An 18,691-nucleotide genomic window follows, 5' to 3' on the forward strand; every position below is an offset into this window, starting at 1 on the left:
TATACATTATTTAGTTATACAAAATTTTGAAGAGACTGATATATCCAATCTTATTTTCTTTTGGGTGAATTTATATTTATCCCAACTTAAATAAATAAGGATTAATAATATGTACGTAGAAATTGGTATATGGATTTAAATAATTATATTTGTGATAGAATAAATTAAAATATTGTGGTTAATAATTTATTTTTAAATTATATATTTGTAATAAAAGAAACCACACTTCTTAATATAATAAATTTTGTTTATATTATTTGAATTCACTTTTTTCTATTTTCAATTTGAAAATTTAAAGCTTAAGATTTTAGTAAGATCAAAATGAGGTAAAAACTAAAAAACTAATTATTTTAAAATATATAACTAATGTATTATATTGTTATTAATGAGTCTAAAAATATAGATTAGACGTATATTGATTAGACAAGTCTGACAACAAACTTAACAAATAATTAGACTAGTATAATAATATATAGTAAATGAGTATGCTCGTACATTAGTTATATAAGTATAACAAAAAATATTAAACGAGTCATTTTATATATTGATTATACGAGTTTACGAATACAATGATTAGACAAGTATAACAAAAAATATTAAATAAATTTGTCGATGCATTGATTAGACAAGTTTAACAATATACATTAGATGAATTTGTCCACACAATCATTAGACAAATATAGGAAAAAATAAGAGACAAATAATTTCACACATTGACTAAACGAGTTTAAAAATACCTATTAGACGAGTTTGTCCATACACTAATGAGACGAGTCTAGCAACACTAGACGAGTCTATCCATATGTTGATAAGGCAAGCTTGACAATATACATTGCACAAATATGTCCATACACTGATTATATGAGTCTATTAATACACATTAGGCAAGTTTGTCCATTAATTGATTATATGAGACTTTATTTATACACTAATTAAACGAGCTTAGCAACAAATATTATATGAGTATGTTTATACACTAATTAGACAAGTCTAGTAGCATACATTAGACAAGTTTGTCCATAAACCAATTAGACGAGTTTGCTCATTCACTAATTAGATGAGTCTTACAATACACATTACATGAGTCTGAATATACACTAATTAAATGAGTCTAGCAATACACATTATACGAGTGTGTCCCCATACTGATTAGACAAGTTTAATATTAGACGAGTTTGTTGATATATTGATTAGACAAGTCAAAAAATACACATCAGACAAGCCTTTCCATACATTGATTAGACGAATATAACAAAAAAATTACACAAGTCTAGCAATATACATTAGACGAGACTACACATACACTAACTAGACATGCATAACAAAAAATATTAGACAAGTCATTCCAAATAGAGATGTCAAAATGGGTTCCAACTCGTGAGCCAACCCGGCTCACCACGGGTTCAAGTCGGGTTAAGTTGGGAAAAATTCAATTTTTTCAAAAGTGTGTTGAATTGAGTCTGGCTCACTTAACCTATAAGTTAAACAGGTTGAAGGTAGGTTAAGCCACTTAACCCACCAACATTTTTTTACAAATTTTTTCAATTTTTTTTTATAATTATTTAGTAATTCTAATTATATAGGTTCACAATTTCATATTTTTAAATGCTAGAACGTTGCTAATAATATTTGAATAGTTTGAATATTGAATTAATTTGTTTATCATGTTATATACATTGATACTTTAATCTTTAACTATTATATTTATAATAATATTTCGAGAATTAGGTGAATACTTTGATTCCACTATTATAAGAAATAAATTAAGTCAATTCACTATTATTATAATGCAATAAATATATAAAATAAATTGCAAAAAAAAAAACGTTTGTAAGTGAACCAACCCACCAACCTATGGTGGGTCTAGCAAGTTATAAAATTTCTGACTCACCAAAAAAGTGAGTCAAGTTGAGCTGGCCCTAGCCCAACCCATAATAAGCCAACCTGTGTGATTCAGGTTGACTCACTTTGACACCCCTTATTCCAAACGTTATTATAACAAAATATTAAACAAGTCATTTCATACGTTGATTAGATGACTACAACAAAAGATATTAGAGAAGTCATTTCATACAATGATTAGATGAGTAATATGAAAACATTAGATGATTTTGTTGATATATTGATTAGATGAGTCTAGCAATACACATCAGATGAGTCATTCGTATATTAATTAGACGACTCTAGCAATATACATTAGACCAGTCTTTTCACACACAAATTAGACGAAACTATTAATACACATTAGACAAGTCTATTCATTCCTAATTAGATGAATCTAGAAATTTACATTAGATGAGTTTATTCATACACTTATTATATAAGTATAGCGAAAAACATTACACAGGTCTAACAATACACGTTAGACGAGTCTGTCTATATAATAATTCGATGAGTATTGCAAACATATTATACTAGTATTAGAGTACACATTAGACGAGTATGTTCGTACATTGATCAAACGAGTCTTGTAATACACATTAGACGAGTCTAAATATATACGCTATAGGAGTATATCCATACACATATTTAGATAAGTTTATTCATACACATTAGAGCGCTCTATCCATTCTTTAATTAGACGAGTCTTGCAATAGTCATTAAACAAGTTTGTCCATATATAGTGATTAAATGAGTATAACAAATATTATTCGAGTGTGTACATATATCAATTAGACTAGCCTAACAACACATATTAGACAAGTTTGTCATGCACTCATTAGACAAGTCTAACAATATATTAGACAAGTTTGTTTATACATTGATTTGTACTTTACTATACATATTTTTGCATATCCTTTATATTTTTAAAGAGTCTCAATATTTTTGCACATGCTTTATCCTTTGTATGTTTACAAAGTCTACTATTTATATTTTTGTAAAACATTGACTTTTTAAATCTATTAATCATTTTTCTTAAAACTTAATTATAAATTAAAATTAGTTATTATTTCTTTCCTCATTCTCTCACTACTACAATTTTTAACATTTCGTTGAATTTTTCCTACAAATTCTTTTATAAGATTTTGTAAAAAAATACTTTTTTTGTTATTTTTCCTATGAATTTTAATTGGCAAGTATTCCTTATTCAGTAACTATTTCTTACAAAATTATAAAATTTGAAAGTATTTCTTACAAAATTTTGTGCGAAAAATCTTTTGTACAAAATCTTTTGCAAAAAGAATTGGTACCAAATTCTTACAAACTATTATTCATAACAAAATTTGTAAGTGTTTCCTAAAAAAAAATTCAAAAAAAAATTGGCAAAAAATATGTATATATTTTCAATAATGTCTAAATATTTTTTTAATAAAAAAACACACAAACAAAACGTTAACCATACATAAATTTGAAATTGATTTGATTAAAAAGTATAAACTTCAAAAGAAAAATATTTAAAAAACCTAGAAGTTATATATTCTATCTAGGAATATATGGACACTTCTTGAATTAAATTAATTAATTAAATTTCTTTAAATTAAGTAGGATATAAAGATAAATGAATTTGTATAAAAAGATGTGACTCTTTAGTAGGGATGACAACGGGGCAGGACGGGAACGAGTTTCGCTATTCCATACTCATCCCCATCAAAAAATTCATCTTCATCTCCATACCCAAACCCAACGGGTACCAAACTTTGATCTCATCTCCATCCCTACCAGGTAACGGGTATATACTCGTACTCATACTCGTACCAACTTTCTTATTGTTTCAATATTAATTAATTAATTTTTATAAAATAATAAAAAATTACAGCAAAAAAAACATAATATTATCAAATAGTTAATATTAAGAGAAGGGTTGTTTCTTCAATATCAAATATTTATAAAGAAATTATATTATAATTGTATATATTTCAACTTAAAATACCAAATAAAATTTCATGAGAACCAAAACATCTATTAAATTTGCAAACATTAATGAATTGTAGTTGACAAAATATATAAAAGAAAAACAAATATTCAGAATAAAATATATGTTAAATGCATGCTTACTTCAATTTTTTAAATTCTAATGAATCTTTTTTTATATACTAATAAAAGTTATAATAAATCACTTGATCCAAATAACACAAAAAACAAATATTAAACTAATAATAATAATTTTTAACATAGATATTGTATCTTTTGAACTACAATATATGTTGGATGGTAATAAAAAGAAATATATGGAAAATACATTAAAATTTTATATTATAGTAAATAAAATTTATTTAAACAATTATAGGGACAAAATCATAGTATGATAATGAGTTAAAAAAAATAAAAGATAATTATATAAAATATATCAAAATAGTATTTTACATTATAAAAATAAAAACAAATAAAAATATTAAGAAATTATCAAATTTGTATCTTAGAAACAATTTGATAGACCATTGAATGAAATCACACAAAGGAAACAAATATATAATTAAGAGTATGATAAAATGAAAAATACTTTAGAGATCTAAGAAAACTTTTCAAATATCAACATAGTCAATAATTGAGAAATAATGAAAATTGTTTTAGCGAAACAAAATAGTTCTTCAAATTAAAAAATATAAAATAATAATAGAGTAAAAAAGATAAATTTGTTATATTATTTAGTAAATTAAAGGTTATGTTATTGAATACTTAAATTGAAAGTGTTGAACATTTTCATGTGAAAAGAAAATATACAATAAATAAAAATATCCAAATAAATAGAAATATTCAAATGTGAGACATAAAAAATATTTAATTGGCATACATCATTTGAACATAATTGCATAAAAATTATGATAAGATAAAAAATATATTGGAGATGCAAATGAATTTTATGGCAAACCAAACAATTAGAAGAAATAGAAAATAGAAAATGTGTGTGTATGTGTGTGTGTATATATATATATATATATATATATATATATATATATATATATATATATATATATATATAAGTTTGCTTAATTGACTATGAATATTTTAATAATTTAAACGAGGACGAGGATATGGTGGGGATGGGGATGGGGACGAGAGAGATATGTACATCCCATACCCATATTCATCCTCATACATAGTTGAAAAAGTAAGAGATTTTTTGTATCCAATTAAAAAATTCGGAGATTTTCATACTCATACCTAGTCAATGCAGAGATTTTTATCAAAATGAGAACGAGTTTAGACAATATCTACCGAAGCAGATTTATTTGTCATCCCTGCCTACTTATTTATTATGAGTTACATATTTATTCAAGTTAAAATCTTATTTTTACACTAATTATTTAATTATCCAGTTACTTCTTTCTCTCCATATCTATCTATTATATAAAGAAATCAAATATAAATATAATTTACCACTCATCATTAATTATTTTGCATAAAGAAACCACGTGCATACACTCAACGCTATCTATATCCATATGAAATAGTATATTTAAGATCATATTAAAATTATATAAAATGATGTATAACTTCAAAAATAAAGAAAACTTCCAATCTTAATGTTTTTTGGTAAATTTATATTTATCCCACCCCAAATAAATAAGAGTTAGCAATATAGTTACATAAATTTATAAATCCTTAAAATTTTAAAAATATTCTACAGCTTTCGTAATCAGTTATTAAAAAAATTAAATTATTCACTTTTATATAGTAAATTTAAAGATATTTTATAAATAATAATCTCGTGACGAAGTCACATAATTTTCTGATGACGTATCTTCCTCATTTTGTAACACGTGCCTTTTAAGCCTATCTCAAGTCAAATCAATCATTCAATCTTTTAACTACTTATTTAATCAAGCAGTTGGATGTTGAGTTTATATTCAACTTCTTCAAGCATTTTAAGCATTATTAATTGGAAACTTAACCATTTTAAGGAACTTAAATGAATATGAACAATTTTATTATTTTACTTTTTATTTTTTCATAAAGTAATTTAAATTTATGAAGTTTTAACTATCAAATTGTTTTTTCTGTTTGAGTGTTTCATGGAATAAAATAACTTAAAATTGATGAATTTAATAAGAATATTTTAACTACTGTCAAATATAAAATGTGTTTTAATATTAAATCATATTTAAAAATATCTTTAGTTAGATTCATAACTAAATTTTGTAAAATTTTTCCAACTAACTTAATGAATATTTTTTTTTCATTATTGATAGTAAAAGACATTAACTGATTATATATATATATATATATATATATATATATATATATGAAAGAGATTTATTCATGTTTTCTAAATTTATTTTTAAAATATTTTTTAAATTAAAATAGTTATTTTATTAATTTTACTTTTTAAGTGACTGTTTTTTAAATTTTAAAATTGTTTACAAAATAAATATAATTATTTAGAATAAAATAAAAAATTATTCATATTTATTTTTATAATAAAATAATAATAATAATAATAATGTAAATAATTATAATTATTTGTTATTATCATAACAAAAAATATACATGGGTATTTTCATTAATCTTAAAACAATATCAATTAAAAGTATTTTTAATTAATATTTATCTATAACAATATATAAATGGAATTCCCCTTTTTTGTGTACACATTTCAAAATATCAATTTTACCCTTTAAATATAATAATTTATTAAATTTTTAAAAATTGACCGATTTTTACAATTTTTTTATAAATTCGGCTATTTCTGCTTCTTCTCTTCTTCTTTATTTATCAATAATTATTCTTTCATCTGTTCTGATATATTTCACTTTATTTTTAATAGATATAATTTTAATTTATATAACAACTTATTAATATCATAATATTATCACCTACTAATATAATATCAGGTATATTTAAAAAATATATACACAGGCGCTAGCGCATGTGTTTATGCTAGTTATAATTATTTTTATGATTTTTTTATCAAAATTTATTGTTTTATGTTTTATTAATATTAATAAATAAAAAAAACTATGCATTAAAGTAAAACATCAAAATTAACCAAAAGTTTTTTTCATTTAGTATTATAAAAAAATAGTTATAATGTCGAAAATCCATTAGAATTTGTTAAGTAGATTAAAACAATAACAACTCAACTCTTTTCAAGTCGGATATATCTTTCTGAAAGGCCAACAATAACAATCAGTGTTAAGTCAATAAAAATTTACGGAGAGAAAAACGTGTATAAAAAAAATTAAAATTCTTATGTAACATCCACTATTTTTATTAATTAATTGTTATTTTCTTTATCAAACTCAAAATATGTTCCCAAAATAAATGCAAAATATCTATATAAAATACTATTAACTTTGAGATACAATTGAAAGTATGTTGTTTAAACTTATTTAAATTTAAACAGATTCAAAATGAAAATCTTACGAGTTGATCCTACTATGCATCGCAATACAAAAATTCTTCAAAAACTTAAAAATATATACTCTAAATTGTAAAATCTATTCTTGTCTATCTACGATATAATATTCTCCACACAGTAATTTATTTAAGAGATGATTGCGATAATTACTAACAATAAAAATAAAGGTAAGTCCAAAATCAAAACAACAATTATAAATATTTATAAAGAAAATCATCTTATACAATATTTGCAATCCACATAATTATTTAATGGATTAATTAATTAATTCATCAATTTTTAGAAAACCAAGATTTTAAATAAAATTTATATTAAAATTCTTTCATATTACTTCTCATGTGACTAAGGATCATCCACACAATTCCCTTAGTTTTAAAGGTTAGTTTTTAATTGTTGTTAAAAACTTGGTTAAATTATTTTTTTTCCTTGTTAAATAGTGTCAAATTGGTCCTCCAATTTTTCGTTGTCTCAATTTGGTTCTTTTTTTTTTTTAAATTATTCAATTTGGTCTTTGTCGTTAATTTTGACCAAACGGTGTTAAAATCAATGACATGTGTCAATTTCTGGTTTTTTTAAATTTTTTTAAAAAAATTTAGTTTTTATTTTTTATTTTTTATTTTTTACACGTGTCATTTCACAGTTGTGTCACGTGTCAAAATTATTCAATTTGGTCTCTATATTTGTTTTTAGTTTCAATTTAATCTTATTTTTTGTAAAAGTAAAGCAATATTATCTCTCCTTAAATTGACACTCAATCTACTTTTTGTATAAATCTAATAATGATATTCTTACTAAAATTGACATTTTTATTAAATATTCGTAGAAATATTTTTAAACAAGCTTTTTTTTTAGTTTTATTATTAAACAAAGTTAAACTCCAAACTTAATTTCAACAATTAACAATTTTGTCATCATATATAAAGACATCAAGTATAATTATACAAACTTAGTGAAGATTGAAAATCAAATAAATTGTCACACATAAGTTTAGAAACTAAATTTAAAGTTCAAAACAAAAATTAAAGTTTAATGTTTTGTACAAAATTTAAAGTTAATTTAAAATATTTCTACAAATATTTAATAAAAATGTCAATTTTAGTAAGAATATCATCATAAGATTTATACAAAAAGTAAATTGAGTGTTAATTTAAGGAGGAACAATATTACTTCATTTTTACAAAAATTGGGACTAAATTGAAACTAAAAACAAATATAAGGACCAAATTGAATCATTTTGACATGTGACAAAACTGTGAAGTGACAGTGTAAAAAATTAAATAAAAAATTCAAAAAAACCATAAATTGACACGTGGCGTTGACTTTAACACTATCTGGTCAAACTAACAATAAGGACCAAGTTGAATAATTTTTAAGAAAATGAGGATCAAATTGAGAGAAAAAAAAAGACTTGAGGACTAAATTGACATTGACATTACTTGACAAATAAAATGAACAAAAGAGTAATTTAATCTAAAAATTAGGGATGGCAATTAGGGCCTAGCCCGCGAAAAAAACGCGGGATAGGCCAGGGTATTGAACCCACAGGCTCGCGCAGGCCCGATCCGCATAGGCTCGCGGCCCGCTCGGGCTAGGCCGCGGTCCGCGTGGACCGGCCCGCAAGCCCGCAGACCAAGGAGTATACAGGACGGACCAGTGTTTTCAGTCCACATAAAATATGCGGGGCGGGACGGATCAACCCGTGTTGTGCGAGCCTTATGCGGATCGGGCCTAAACCGGACCGGCCCGCATTGCCACCCCTACTAAAAACTTTGTGTACAATAATGTTGATAACCTTTTTAGTTGAGATAGGTCTTTATTGTATTCAGCTTTGTTTAAAGAAATTTGTATATTAATTTTTTTTTTACTAAAAGCACTAATCATATTTCAAAAGTTTTATTGGAAAGTGTGAATCAATCGTTGATGGCTTCTTGTTAAGTTTTGTGTTAGAACATTACATCTTGTATTAGATGAACGAATGCCATTAAAAGGTCATTTTAATAGTAGAGATGATTTGATACTTTTATAAAAGTCGAGATTGCTTCATTGAGGTTTTGATCGTTTATTTTATGAGAATACTTAAAAAATTATCAATTTATCAAAATTTAATATTATTTATTATGAAAACTATAAAATACTTTGTTAATATTAATATAATTTAATAAAAGCGTTTTGATTATTAGTCATCTTATGGGTGTGTGATGGAAAAAAAAAGAGTATGGGTTCTCCTATTGGGTGCGGCCCAAATAGGTTTTGCAATAAAACCATAAACGAAAGAAGTCAAGATAGTTTGGCAATGTTTAGACTAATTTTAAGAGTCCATGGATGGTCCCAACCACGCATGAAGGCAAAAGAAAGTTGAAAATAACAAAAATAAATACACAAACTTGAAAAATTTCTCTTCACGACTCACTTTTACCTATTCGTTGAAATTCAGTGTTTATAACTAAGATTTACTTATGTTCAAATTAAAATCAAAGTCACCACTAAGTTTTTAATTTTTTTTCATTATTAATAGCTTTGAAAAAAAAAAAAAACAATCCCTTTGGTTGCTTTCTTTCACCATGTCAATATCAATATATTTTACATAAATGTTGACTTCCCCCTTCTTAAAACTTCCTTCATTATTTCTCTTTTAGCTTAGCTTGTGTTTGGATTTAAAAATAGGTTTGGAAGAGTAAATTAAAGTGAATTTTAGGAGAAAAAGAAGTGATACTATATTGTTTAGATTAAAAGAAAGATGATGAGAAATGAAAGGAAATATGAGAAAAATTTATAATAATCGGTAAATAAAGAAATATTTTAATTAATAAAATTGGATGATTAGAGTTTTCCTCCTACTATTGTTTTAAGAGACCAACACTTGTTATTAACAATAATAGTAATAATACAAAAGAAAAGAAGGAAGGATGGAAGTTTGTTATTAGTTAAAATTTATTGAAAAATATTGTAATGTAATTTATTTAAAGTTCTCTGGTGATTTGTAAGTTTTATTATAATGAAATATGTGTTAGAAAGAATATTGATAACAATTATGTAAAAAATAATACAAAAGCAGGCTTATATATTACTACAAAGATATAAAGAAGGTTATATATGACTATGCAATACTTCAAATAAATTTATACTATTTATTAGTTTTCCAACATTAACAAGCTTGAAACATTTTCTGTGTTTTGCACCACGAATCATTGCAACTATCGTGTATCCTAGTACTCTTAATCTCTTCTTTCCCATGATGACAAATTCTAAAAATAATGTTCACATAAGTAATTTTCTATAAATTTTAATTTTAATTCAATCTCACAAAATTAACTTATTAAATTATATTTATATTTATCTATATGTTGTAAAATTAATTTACCTCTAATTAATATACAATTTCCATCGTATTGAAATTATAATTCAAATTACCTCAAATTTTGAATGAGTAGGAAAGCAAAAGAAACAATTCAGACAAATTGGGCAAAATAATGAGAATACTTGATTTTTTCAAGATTATGGAATGGTGTTCCATGTGTTTGTAGTGCTTCAATGTAACAGAATATCCCTTCTTTATCTTCCTGTCTTTGCATATTCGGATACGTTTCATGCACTGAAGACATCTGTCATATCACAAAGAACCATCGTGTTTATCTTTCCTTCTCTCTTTCCCACTTTTTTTTTTCCTTAAAAACATCAATCACCCACATATGTGTTATGTGAGGTTTGTATGTCACGTGTGCCATTTTTCCATTTTATTTTTATGTTTTTTTTTTCCTTCTCTTTCAAACAATATAAAATTAATTCAAATAACAATCTGATTTCATGTGCTGAATGTGACGTTTTTCATTATAGAAACATGGAGTAAAAGATAAACACAAGAAAAATATCTTTTTCACTCTCCATTTTCTTTCTTATATTTTCATCCTTTCACACTCACTCCCTTCAATTTATTTTTTCCCATCTCTCTTTTTCTCCATGGAGCGTGTATTATAGATCCACGTGTAGTCATGAGAAGTATATACATATATAGTTGAATCCATGGGAACAAATCCGACTTTGACAGAAACATGTGTTACGAATAAAATTGAGTATTATATTTCAAATTCAAATGTCAATAAAACTTTTTTTTTTTCTCAAGGATGGAGATGGAGAAAGCTAAAATTCATCTAGTCAAGAAGGGTGTGAAAACTTTATTTAATGGAAACATAGATCTATATTTTCACAAGCCTGAAAATTGGGTGGGCAAAGAGAATTTTCCTGGCCTTTCATTTTTTTAACAATTAAAAATCAACCTCTCTCTCTCTCTCTCTCTCTCTCTCTCTTTCTCTTTAAAGAAGAAAGAAGTAATGTACAATTGAACATCTTTTTAGTTAGTTGAGTAATTAATGGATAGCAAACAATATAGTGTTTAAAAGTATTTCCTTTTATTTCAATGGTTAAATTGTCGACATGGTTTAACGTCAAGATAAACCATGTTCAATGTTCTTTTTCTGGTTTTGGTGTATTCATCACGTAACTTATCTTTATGCATCTCGTTAAATTTGACCTTGTTGGACTAATGTATTTGGGTTGGAATACCTTTTCTACTCTCTTTTAATAATATTTTATTCATAAATAAGAAAATACGAATCAATATACATACCTTATTCTTTAACATCATTAAATTAAATTCTTTGTAACTTCTGCAGCCTACAACTATATATAATTATTCTGGTGTCATCGATCTACAACATTTAAAAATAAATGAGAAACAAATCCCAGTACACAACATGCAGATAATTGGCCAAGAAGAAGGGGAGAAGGTTCGTTTTCTAGTTAAAGTTGGATGAAAGAAAAATAGTGTGTGGGACACGATAGAATGATGTAATAAATAAAGAGGTAGTGTGTGTGTGTGTGTGGTTGAAGGTCCAAACAAATATCATAAACAAATTTGTATATAAATAGATTAGTGTATATATAATAAATAAATCTGTTTACTTACAGAAAGAGTTTACTGCGAAAAAATGGATATTTTTTAATTTTTTTGTTTGTTGATTATTAAAGTATAACGTGGGAGGTAGTATATAGAAGTAAAGTATATAGTATATACAACTAAGTATAAAGTAGGAGTTGAGATGTAAGGGAAGTTAAATATGGTTTTAGAGTTGACAAAATCAAGATCTGATCCCAAGGTTTTTTTTCCTTCATATGGGATTTCGTACGGGGCTCATATTCCATGGTAATAGATGATGTAACATTAACTCAAATATTATAATTAATCAGCTGCATGTTAAGGCTTAGAATATATATATTTTGTGTATTTTTCAACTGTATAAAAAAGGTGGAATGAATCTCGTCAAATTGTTCGCCATTAGCAGGCACATGCAGCACGAGTTCCCCCTTCAATGTTCAACAAATGGCTTCTCTTTTCCACTGTAAAAGGGCATTGGTTTTCATGCGAGTCATGCCCTAATAACATGCACAGATAAAAAGAGAAGCATGCAATTCATGATAGTGCGTGCCCTAGCGTGTGCCCTAGTGTTAGTAATGAAAAAAGGTTTGTATTATTATTAGCACGCTGGCATCAATTAAACATGGTGTTAGGCGGCTTAATTACGTGGTCTAAGAGGATAAAAATAAAGCCTATGTTAGTAATAATGTCAATGTGATCACCTTTTTTTCAGTGATATTCTTGATCACAGAAAGGGTAATTAAAAAGGTCAATGAATGGTTATTTTTGTCTTTTTGGCAATGGGAGAGGGTTCACTTATCAAATATAGTAGGGTGCCCACTTGCCTGTTTTTATTAAATTTTAACATAGAAGCTTATAGAGTGATTAATTTAATTGGAGGTTCATTAAGAAGCCAACTAAAGTCAAATCATAGATGCGTCCTTGTGTGTCCAAGATATAAGAAACGTCTTCGGGACGAGGGAATTGACTTTGGTGCCTCAAAAGTGGCGTATATACTTTTATATATAAATCGTAAGAGAGGACAAAGAACGAGATTCTTCAGAACCTCTCAACCTTCTCCTAATTCATGGGTAGAGCCCAAAACCCCACCAACATGGAGATTGATCTCTCTTTGAAGATAGACGCTGATGATGAACAAAAACCAGAAGTTGATGAGCAAATCAAAGAGTGTAACGAGGATGAAGAAATGGCACAGATTCTGGATCATAACAAGGAAGAAGTCCCTGAAGCTGCAGCTGGTGAAATAGAAGATGATGCATCAGTGGTTCAAACATCTTTGCAAGATAACACAAAATCCAAAGAGGTACTTACTTGTATTTTCATTATCAACAACAGATCCAAAACCATAACGCTGAATGAGTAAATTAACAGCTCTTTTGACTAACTATTTTCTCTCTCTCTCTCTCTATATATATTCCCTTGTTTCTATCATTGTTTTTCTTATGCATATGCATGTGTGTAACTCTTGAAAACGCAGAATTCTTTTGATGATTATTAATTGCTTGAATAAACACCATATATGATACATATGGTAGACCTGTTCAATTAGAACGTTAAAGGGTATGGTATTTTCCTCCAGTTAAGTGTCCTACAAATGGAGATGGAGAGTATGAAAGAGGAAAACAAAGTTCTGAGGAAAGTTGTAGAACAAACAATGAAAGACTATTATGATCTGCAGATGAAATTCTCAGCTATCCAGGAAAACAATAAAAGAAAGGTAAATCCTATTATATTCATCTTTTGACTTCCATCTATATATATATTTTTTCTATATATAATAATACACAGATCCCATTTTTATAGGATCATGAAATTTCTCTCTCCCTTCAAGACATTGCCACCACCAGCGGTGAAGGACCATCGAGAATTCTTGAGATCGTGAACAAAAAAATTCAAAGTGCTCCATCTCCTCCAAACACTGATGATGACAGTTTAAGCGAGAGTGAATTGGGTTTATCATTAAGGTTGCAACCAAGCACGAGTCAGAAAGAAAGTGATGTGGGAAACAATAAGGAAGAGAGAAAAGATCTGCAATTGGCAAGTTTTGTATCAGTGCAGAACAAACTACAGCGGACACATGAGTTACCTGGTATCACTACCCATGCTATCTCCCCTCCAAACAGAAAGGCTAGGGTTTCGGTTAGAGCAAGATGTGAATCTGCCACAGTGAGTTCAAAATCTATGTGTTCATAAGTTTTCTTGATATATACCATCATTGTTTATATGATTGGATTCACATTGAACTAATTAATCATTTCAATGTTGTGACAGATGAATGATGGGTGCCAATGGAGAAAATATGGACAGAAAATTGCAAAGGGAAATCCATGTCCAAGAGCCTATTATCGTTGCACTGTAGCCCCAGGCTGCCCCGTTAGGAAACAGGTAATAATTCTCAACTGTTTATACACTTGCACAATAACGTTTTTGACATTAAAGTTTCACACTTTTCAAGAAAAAAAACACATTCTGTGTAGATGCCTTGTTAGGGTTAATTTAAGCATATGTTTCAATTAAGTTGAAGCCTTGTCCTTTTTGTTTTGTGAAGGTTTCGAGTATTTTGATATCTTGTGTTTGTTAAATTTGTATGTGTAGGTACAAAGATGCATCGATGACATGTCGATTCTTATTACAACCTACGAAGGGACACATAACCATCCACTCCCTGTGGGTGCAACTGCCATGGCTTCTACAGCTTCTGCAGCAGCTTCCTTCATGTTGCTAGATTCAAGCAACCCTATTTCAGATGGCACTTCTAGTTTCACTCAAGCACCTCTTCCTTACAACACCTTCCACCCATTAAACTCGGCTTCAAATTTCAGGAGCATAAACCCCAGTGATCCATCCAAAGGGGTTGTTCTTGATCTCACAAGCAACCTCAGTGAACCACTACGTTTTTCAACCGGTAGCTCCTCCAATACCACAACTGACACACGCTTTTCTTGGATGCAAAACAAATACCAAGGTGGTGGTGCAATCACAATGAACAACAATTTTCACAAGCCTAGACCAGTGGACATTATTCATGATCATAGAATGTGGAAAGGAGAAGAAAGCAAGCCACTTGATGAGAATGTGTCTGCAATTGCCTCAGATCCTAAGTTTAGGGTTGCTGTTGCTGCAGCCATAACATCTCTCATGAATAAAGAGAGCCACACTGCTACTCATCCTATAGGGACTTCGTTTGGTCCTAGAAGTGGCCAAAATGGTAGCTAGCTTTAGCTCTAGCTTGTCACACCAATTGGGTCGTAGAAAATCTCTTTAAAAAATTGATAAGCCACACTTGATTTTTCAACTTGAAGATAAGAGTAAGTTGAAGAAAAACAGGAATGTTATACTTTACACATGTTCAATAGACTTGTCAGACATTACATTTTATGTATCATCGTATAAATAACATACAGGGGTGGTTTCTTCTGTTTTCCTTGTAAATTTTTGTGTTATTAATTGTTGTTGGTTGTTGTGAAGTACGGTTTGGGTAATTAACTAGTTGGATGCCATACACGTGGAAAACGGCTTTTAACTAATGCAGTTCGCAAGGCTCAATTATTAAAGTATTGCAAAGTCTTTCTTAACTGTGTTTTTAAGTCCATATAAGTGTACTCATGTGGATTCAAGTTGATGGTTAAAGATATTTATTTGATTCTTGAAAATTAATTTTTTTTTTCTTTTTTGGAGGGATCCGTGATATATAGAAAATGAATATGGTTACGCGTTTCTGATAACGTTGTTTTCTACCTTTTATTGATGTTAAGTTTTGTGAATAAAATCAACTCCTACATAACTTTTATCTTGTTTAATCCTCTAGTTTATGTTGTTTTTACATTGTTTCGTATTTTAGTTGTTTTATGCTTTTTTACTTCTAATCTCTATTATGAGTGTGTGAAATAAAACAATAGGAAACAATTCTGGTGGAAGAAAATAAGCTAAAGCTCAAGGAAGCATGATTGGACATGAAAGATTGACTTTTACACAAATAATCATGTCGAGGGGCACCGAGATCAAGTCCAGCACTGCAAACATGGAGAAAGGACTCACCTATATGTATATACTGCCTTGGATAACCCTTGGAAGGCAAAAAAACGATCATTAGGCGCCAGGGTCACTCGCTGGGCGAGCTGGTGGCTCGCTGGGCGAAAATGACAGACCAGAACTGCAGTATTCGAGTCGCTGGGCGAAAATGTGGCTCGCCCAGCGAGTTGCATGTCCGAGAACGTCGATTTTAGGCCTCGCTGGGCGAGTGTGAAGCCGCTGGGCGAGCCCAATACGCGAATATGGTTATTTAATCATGTTTCTACGAGAGTATTAGGGGATTCCTCATTTTTCACGAATAAAAACACCTTGGGTGCTTGGGAGAGACTCTTGGAGGCTATTAGGGGTGTTGGGAAACTCTCCCTTCTCCTTCTTGGGTTTCCTTCTTCATCCATAGAGGTTTTACCCCTTATAGGTTGGAGAGGATGATGGGCTACGAAATTGAAGGCGGAGATGCGAATGGGAGGCGCAATTGAACCATGAGCAGTATTCAAGATTCAAGAACCTTGGGAGAGAGATTGTTTCTACTTTATGGTTCCAATTTCTTCCTTATTCTTCAATTTTGTAAAACCCTAGGTTCTCCACCATGGAGAGCAATTTCTATTTATTGAGATTAGATGTAAAACATTGAATTCTTGTGTAAAATTGTGTTGTTAATTTATATGCTTTTCCAATTCATGTTAGTATTTGATTTCCATGCTTAATGCTTGTTGTGGTTTAATCACCCATGGCTTGTTTGTGGTTCTTGAGGTGTTGGGAAACATCTTTAGAATCTAGATTTGAAATTAAATACCTAAGGGATGCTTGTATCTAGGAATAGAACTTGGTTCATTAGTAATCTTAGATTCTTGAAACTAATGCATGATTTCACTTGTTGAGGATTCAAGGAATTGAAACTTGATGAGTAATCATAGGCTCAAAGGCTCTAGGAATAGGATTTGAGTATTCTTGTGAATTGATTTTAACATGAATATGGAATTGAGATAATTTATAATGCATGAGAATGAAATGGTTGAAGTCTAATCTTGACAAATTGTAAATACACTATGTTAATTTCTAGTTGCACACCAACTGTTTCATAAAATACAAAAAGAGTTTCTTAGTATTTTTGTGAACTTTGTGTCTAATTGAGTCGTGAATTGCGAGAGTTATCATGTGTTGCACAAGTCCCTTGGGAGAGAACGATAACATACTTATTACTTGCTATGTGTGACCGGTGCACTTGCCGTGTTGGTTTTTCACTAACAAGTTTTTGGCGCCGTTGCCGAGGACTTGTGTTTCAACACAAGGTGATTTGAGCATTTGTGACTCTTTTAGACTTTGTTGTTTATTTCTTTTCTTTTATGCAGTTTGTCTATAGATGTTTATGCTTTCCATTGATTTGGTTTGTGCTTAATGCTTGTCTCGGGGTACGCCTTAGAGCATGATCTAGTTGTTGGAAGGTCCTAGGAATGGGATTTCGACAGCCTACCTAACCAAATCAAACCAAATATAACAAGTCACCAGGGATGGGATTGTGTGTTTGGCCCCACTGTTCTGGTTCTTAATGCAAGTCTTTATGCATGCTTAGACCAAGGGATTGGAAAAGATGTGTCGGGCTTAGATAGGCACAATAAGAGGAATCTGAGTGTTTTTACCTTAAAGAATAGGGAAAGTAGTATTCATCACCTTTTGAGAGTACTGAGTGATCTTACAACAAGAGGGATCTTGGTGAGGTTACTTGGGAAATCTGTTTTAATCATTCTGCATATTAGAATTGTTGTTTGGTTGGTGTGCTTGTGTTTATGTTTTGCATTTTCTTTTCTTCTTCTGATTTTTATTTTTTTTCCTTTCAATTATCTTCCTTGTCTTTATGTTTTTCAATTTTCAATTACCAAATCTTGACTTCTAAAAATGTGGGTTAACCAGTTTGTTCGAGTATCTTTTGTGTTCTTGTGAGTGCTAGGTATTGATAATGATGAGAAAGAAGACACGAGGAGCAAAGAGATTTGAGCAGCAGGCGTACCCACCCAAAAAAAAGAGTTTGTTTTCTTTCCTTTTCTATTTTCATTGTTTGCTTTCAATAATCAAAAAGTGTGACTTGGCTGGTCTGACAAATATGATGCACTTGGTTTTATGACTTTGAGTGAGTTTGCATGACTTTGATGAGAACCATTTATATTTGCTCATAAGTTGATTTTGGGTTACATTGAGAGTATGACGTGGTCTTGTGAAAACTTGTGCTTGTGGTTGTACTCATGTTTGTATGCTTAAATTGTTGTTATTGTTTTTACCGCGATTAATGACTATGGCATGGTGTATGACAACCTTAAGAAAGCAAAGAACTAAACCGGGTGAGATTTTGTGCCTCAGAGTTTATATCTATTGAGTGTTACCACTATTGACATACAATTAACTTTGCTTGATTTTCATTGCTAGTTGTTCTT

At 29.0% G+C, this 18,691-nt stretch overlaps 1 protein-coding gene across 1 annotated transcript; it reads left to right on the plus strand.

Annotated features, from left to right (window-relative positions):
- Positions 1-13,253: 13,253 nt before the first annotated feature.
- Positions 13,254-15,665, plus strand: LOC114176489 (putative WRKY transcription factor 9). Its single transcript, XM_028061543.2, has 5 exons — positions 13,254-13,536; positions 13,813-13,950; positions 14,037-14,399; positions 14,505-14,618; positions 14,829-15,665. Exons 1-5 carry the CDS (start codon positions 13,300-13,302, stop codon positions 15,447-15,449), a joined length of 1,473 nt encoding a protein of 490 aa, XP_027917344.1. The 5' UTR covers positions 13,254-13,299; the 3' UTR covers positions 15,450-15,665.
- Positions 15,666-18,691: the final 3,026 nt, after the last annotated feature.

Source organism: Vigna unguiculata, chromosome 3 (genome assembly GCF_037176805.1).
Source record: "Vigna unguiculata cultivar grain cowpea cultivar isolate G323 ecotype 2 chromosome 3, ASM3717680v1, whole genome shotgun sequence".
Classification (NCBI taxonomy): Eukaryota; Viridiplantae; Streptophyta; class Magnoliopsida; order Fabales; family Fabaceae; genus Vigna; species Vigna unguiculata.

Bases quoted from the DNA above. Each gene is read 5' to 3' on its own strand.
- LOC114176489 (XM_028061543.2), top strand. From the start codon at position 13,300: ATGGGTAGAGCCCAAAACCCCACCAACATGGAGATTGATCTCTCTTTG. The intron at 13,951-14,036 runs GTAAATCCTATT...CCATTTTTATAG, and splicing joins AGGAAAACAATAAAAGAAAG to GATCATGAAATTTCTCTCTC. The intron at 14,619-14,828 runs GTAATAATTCTC...TTGTATGTGTAG, and splicing joins GCTGCCCCGTTAGGAAACAG to GTACAAAGATGCATCGATGA.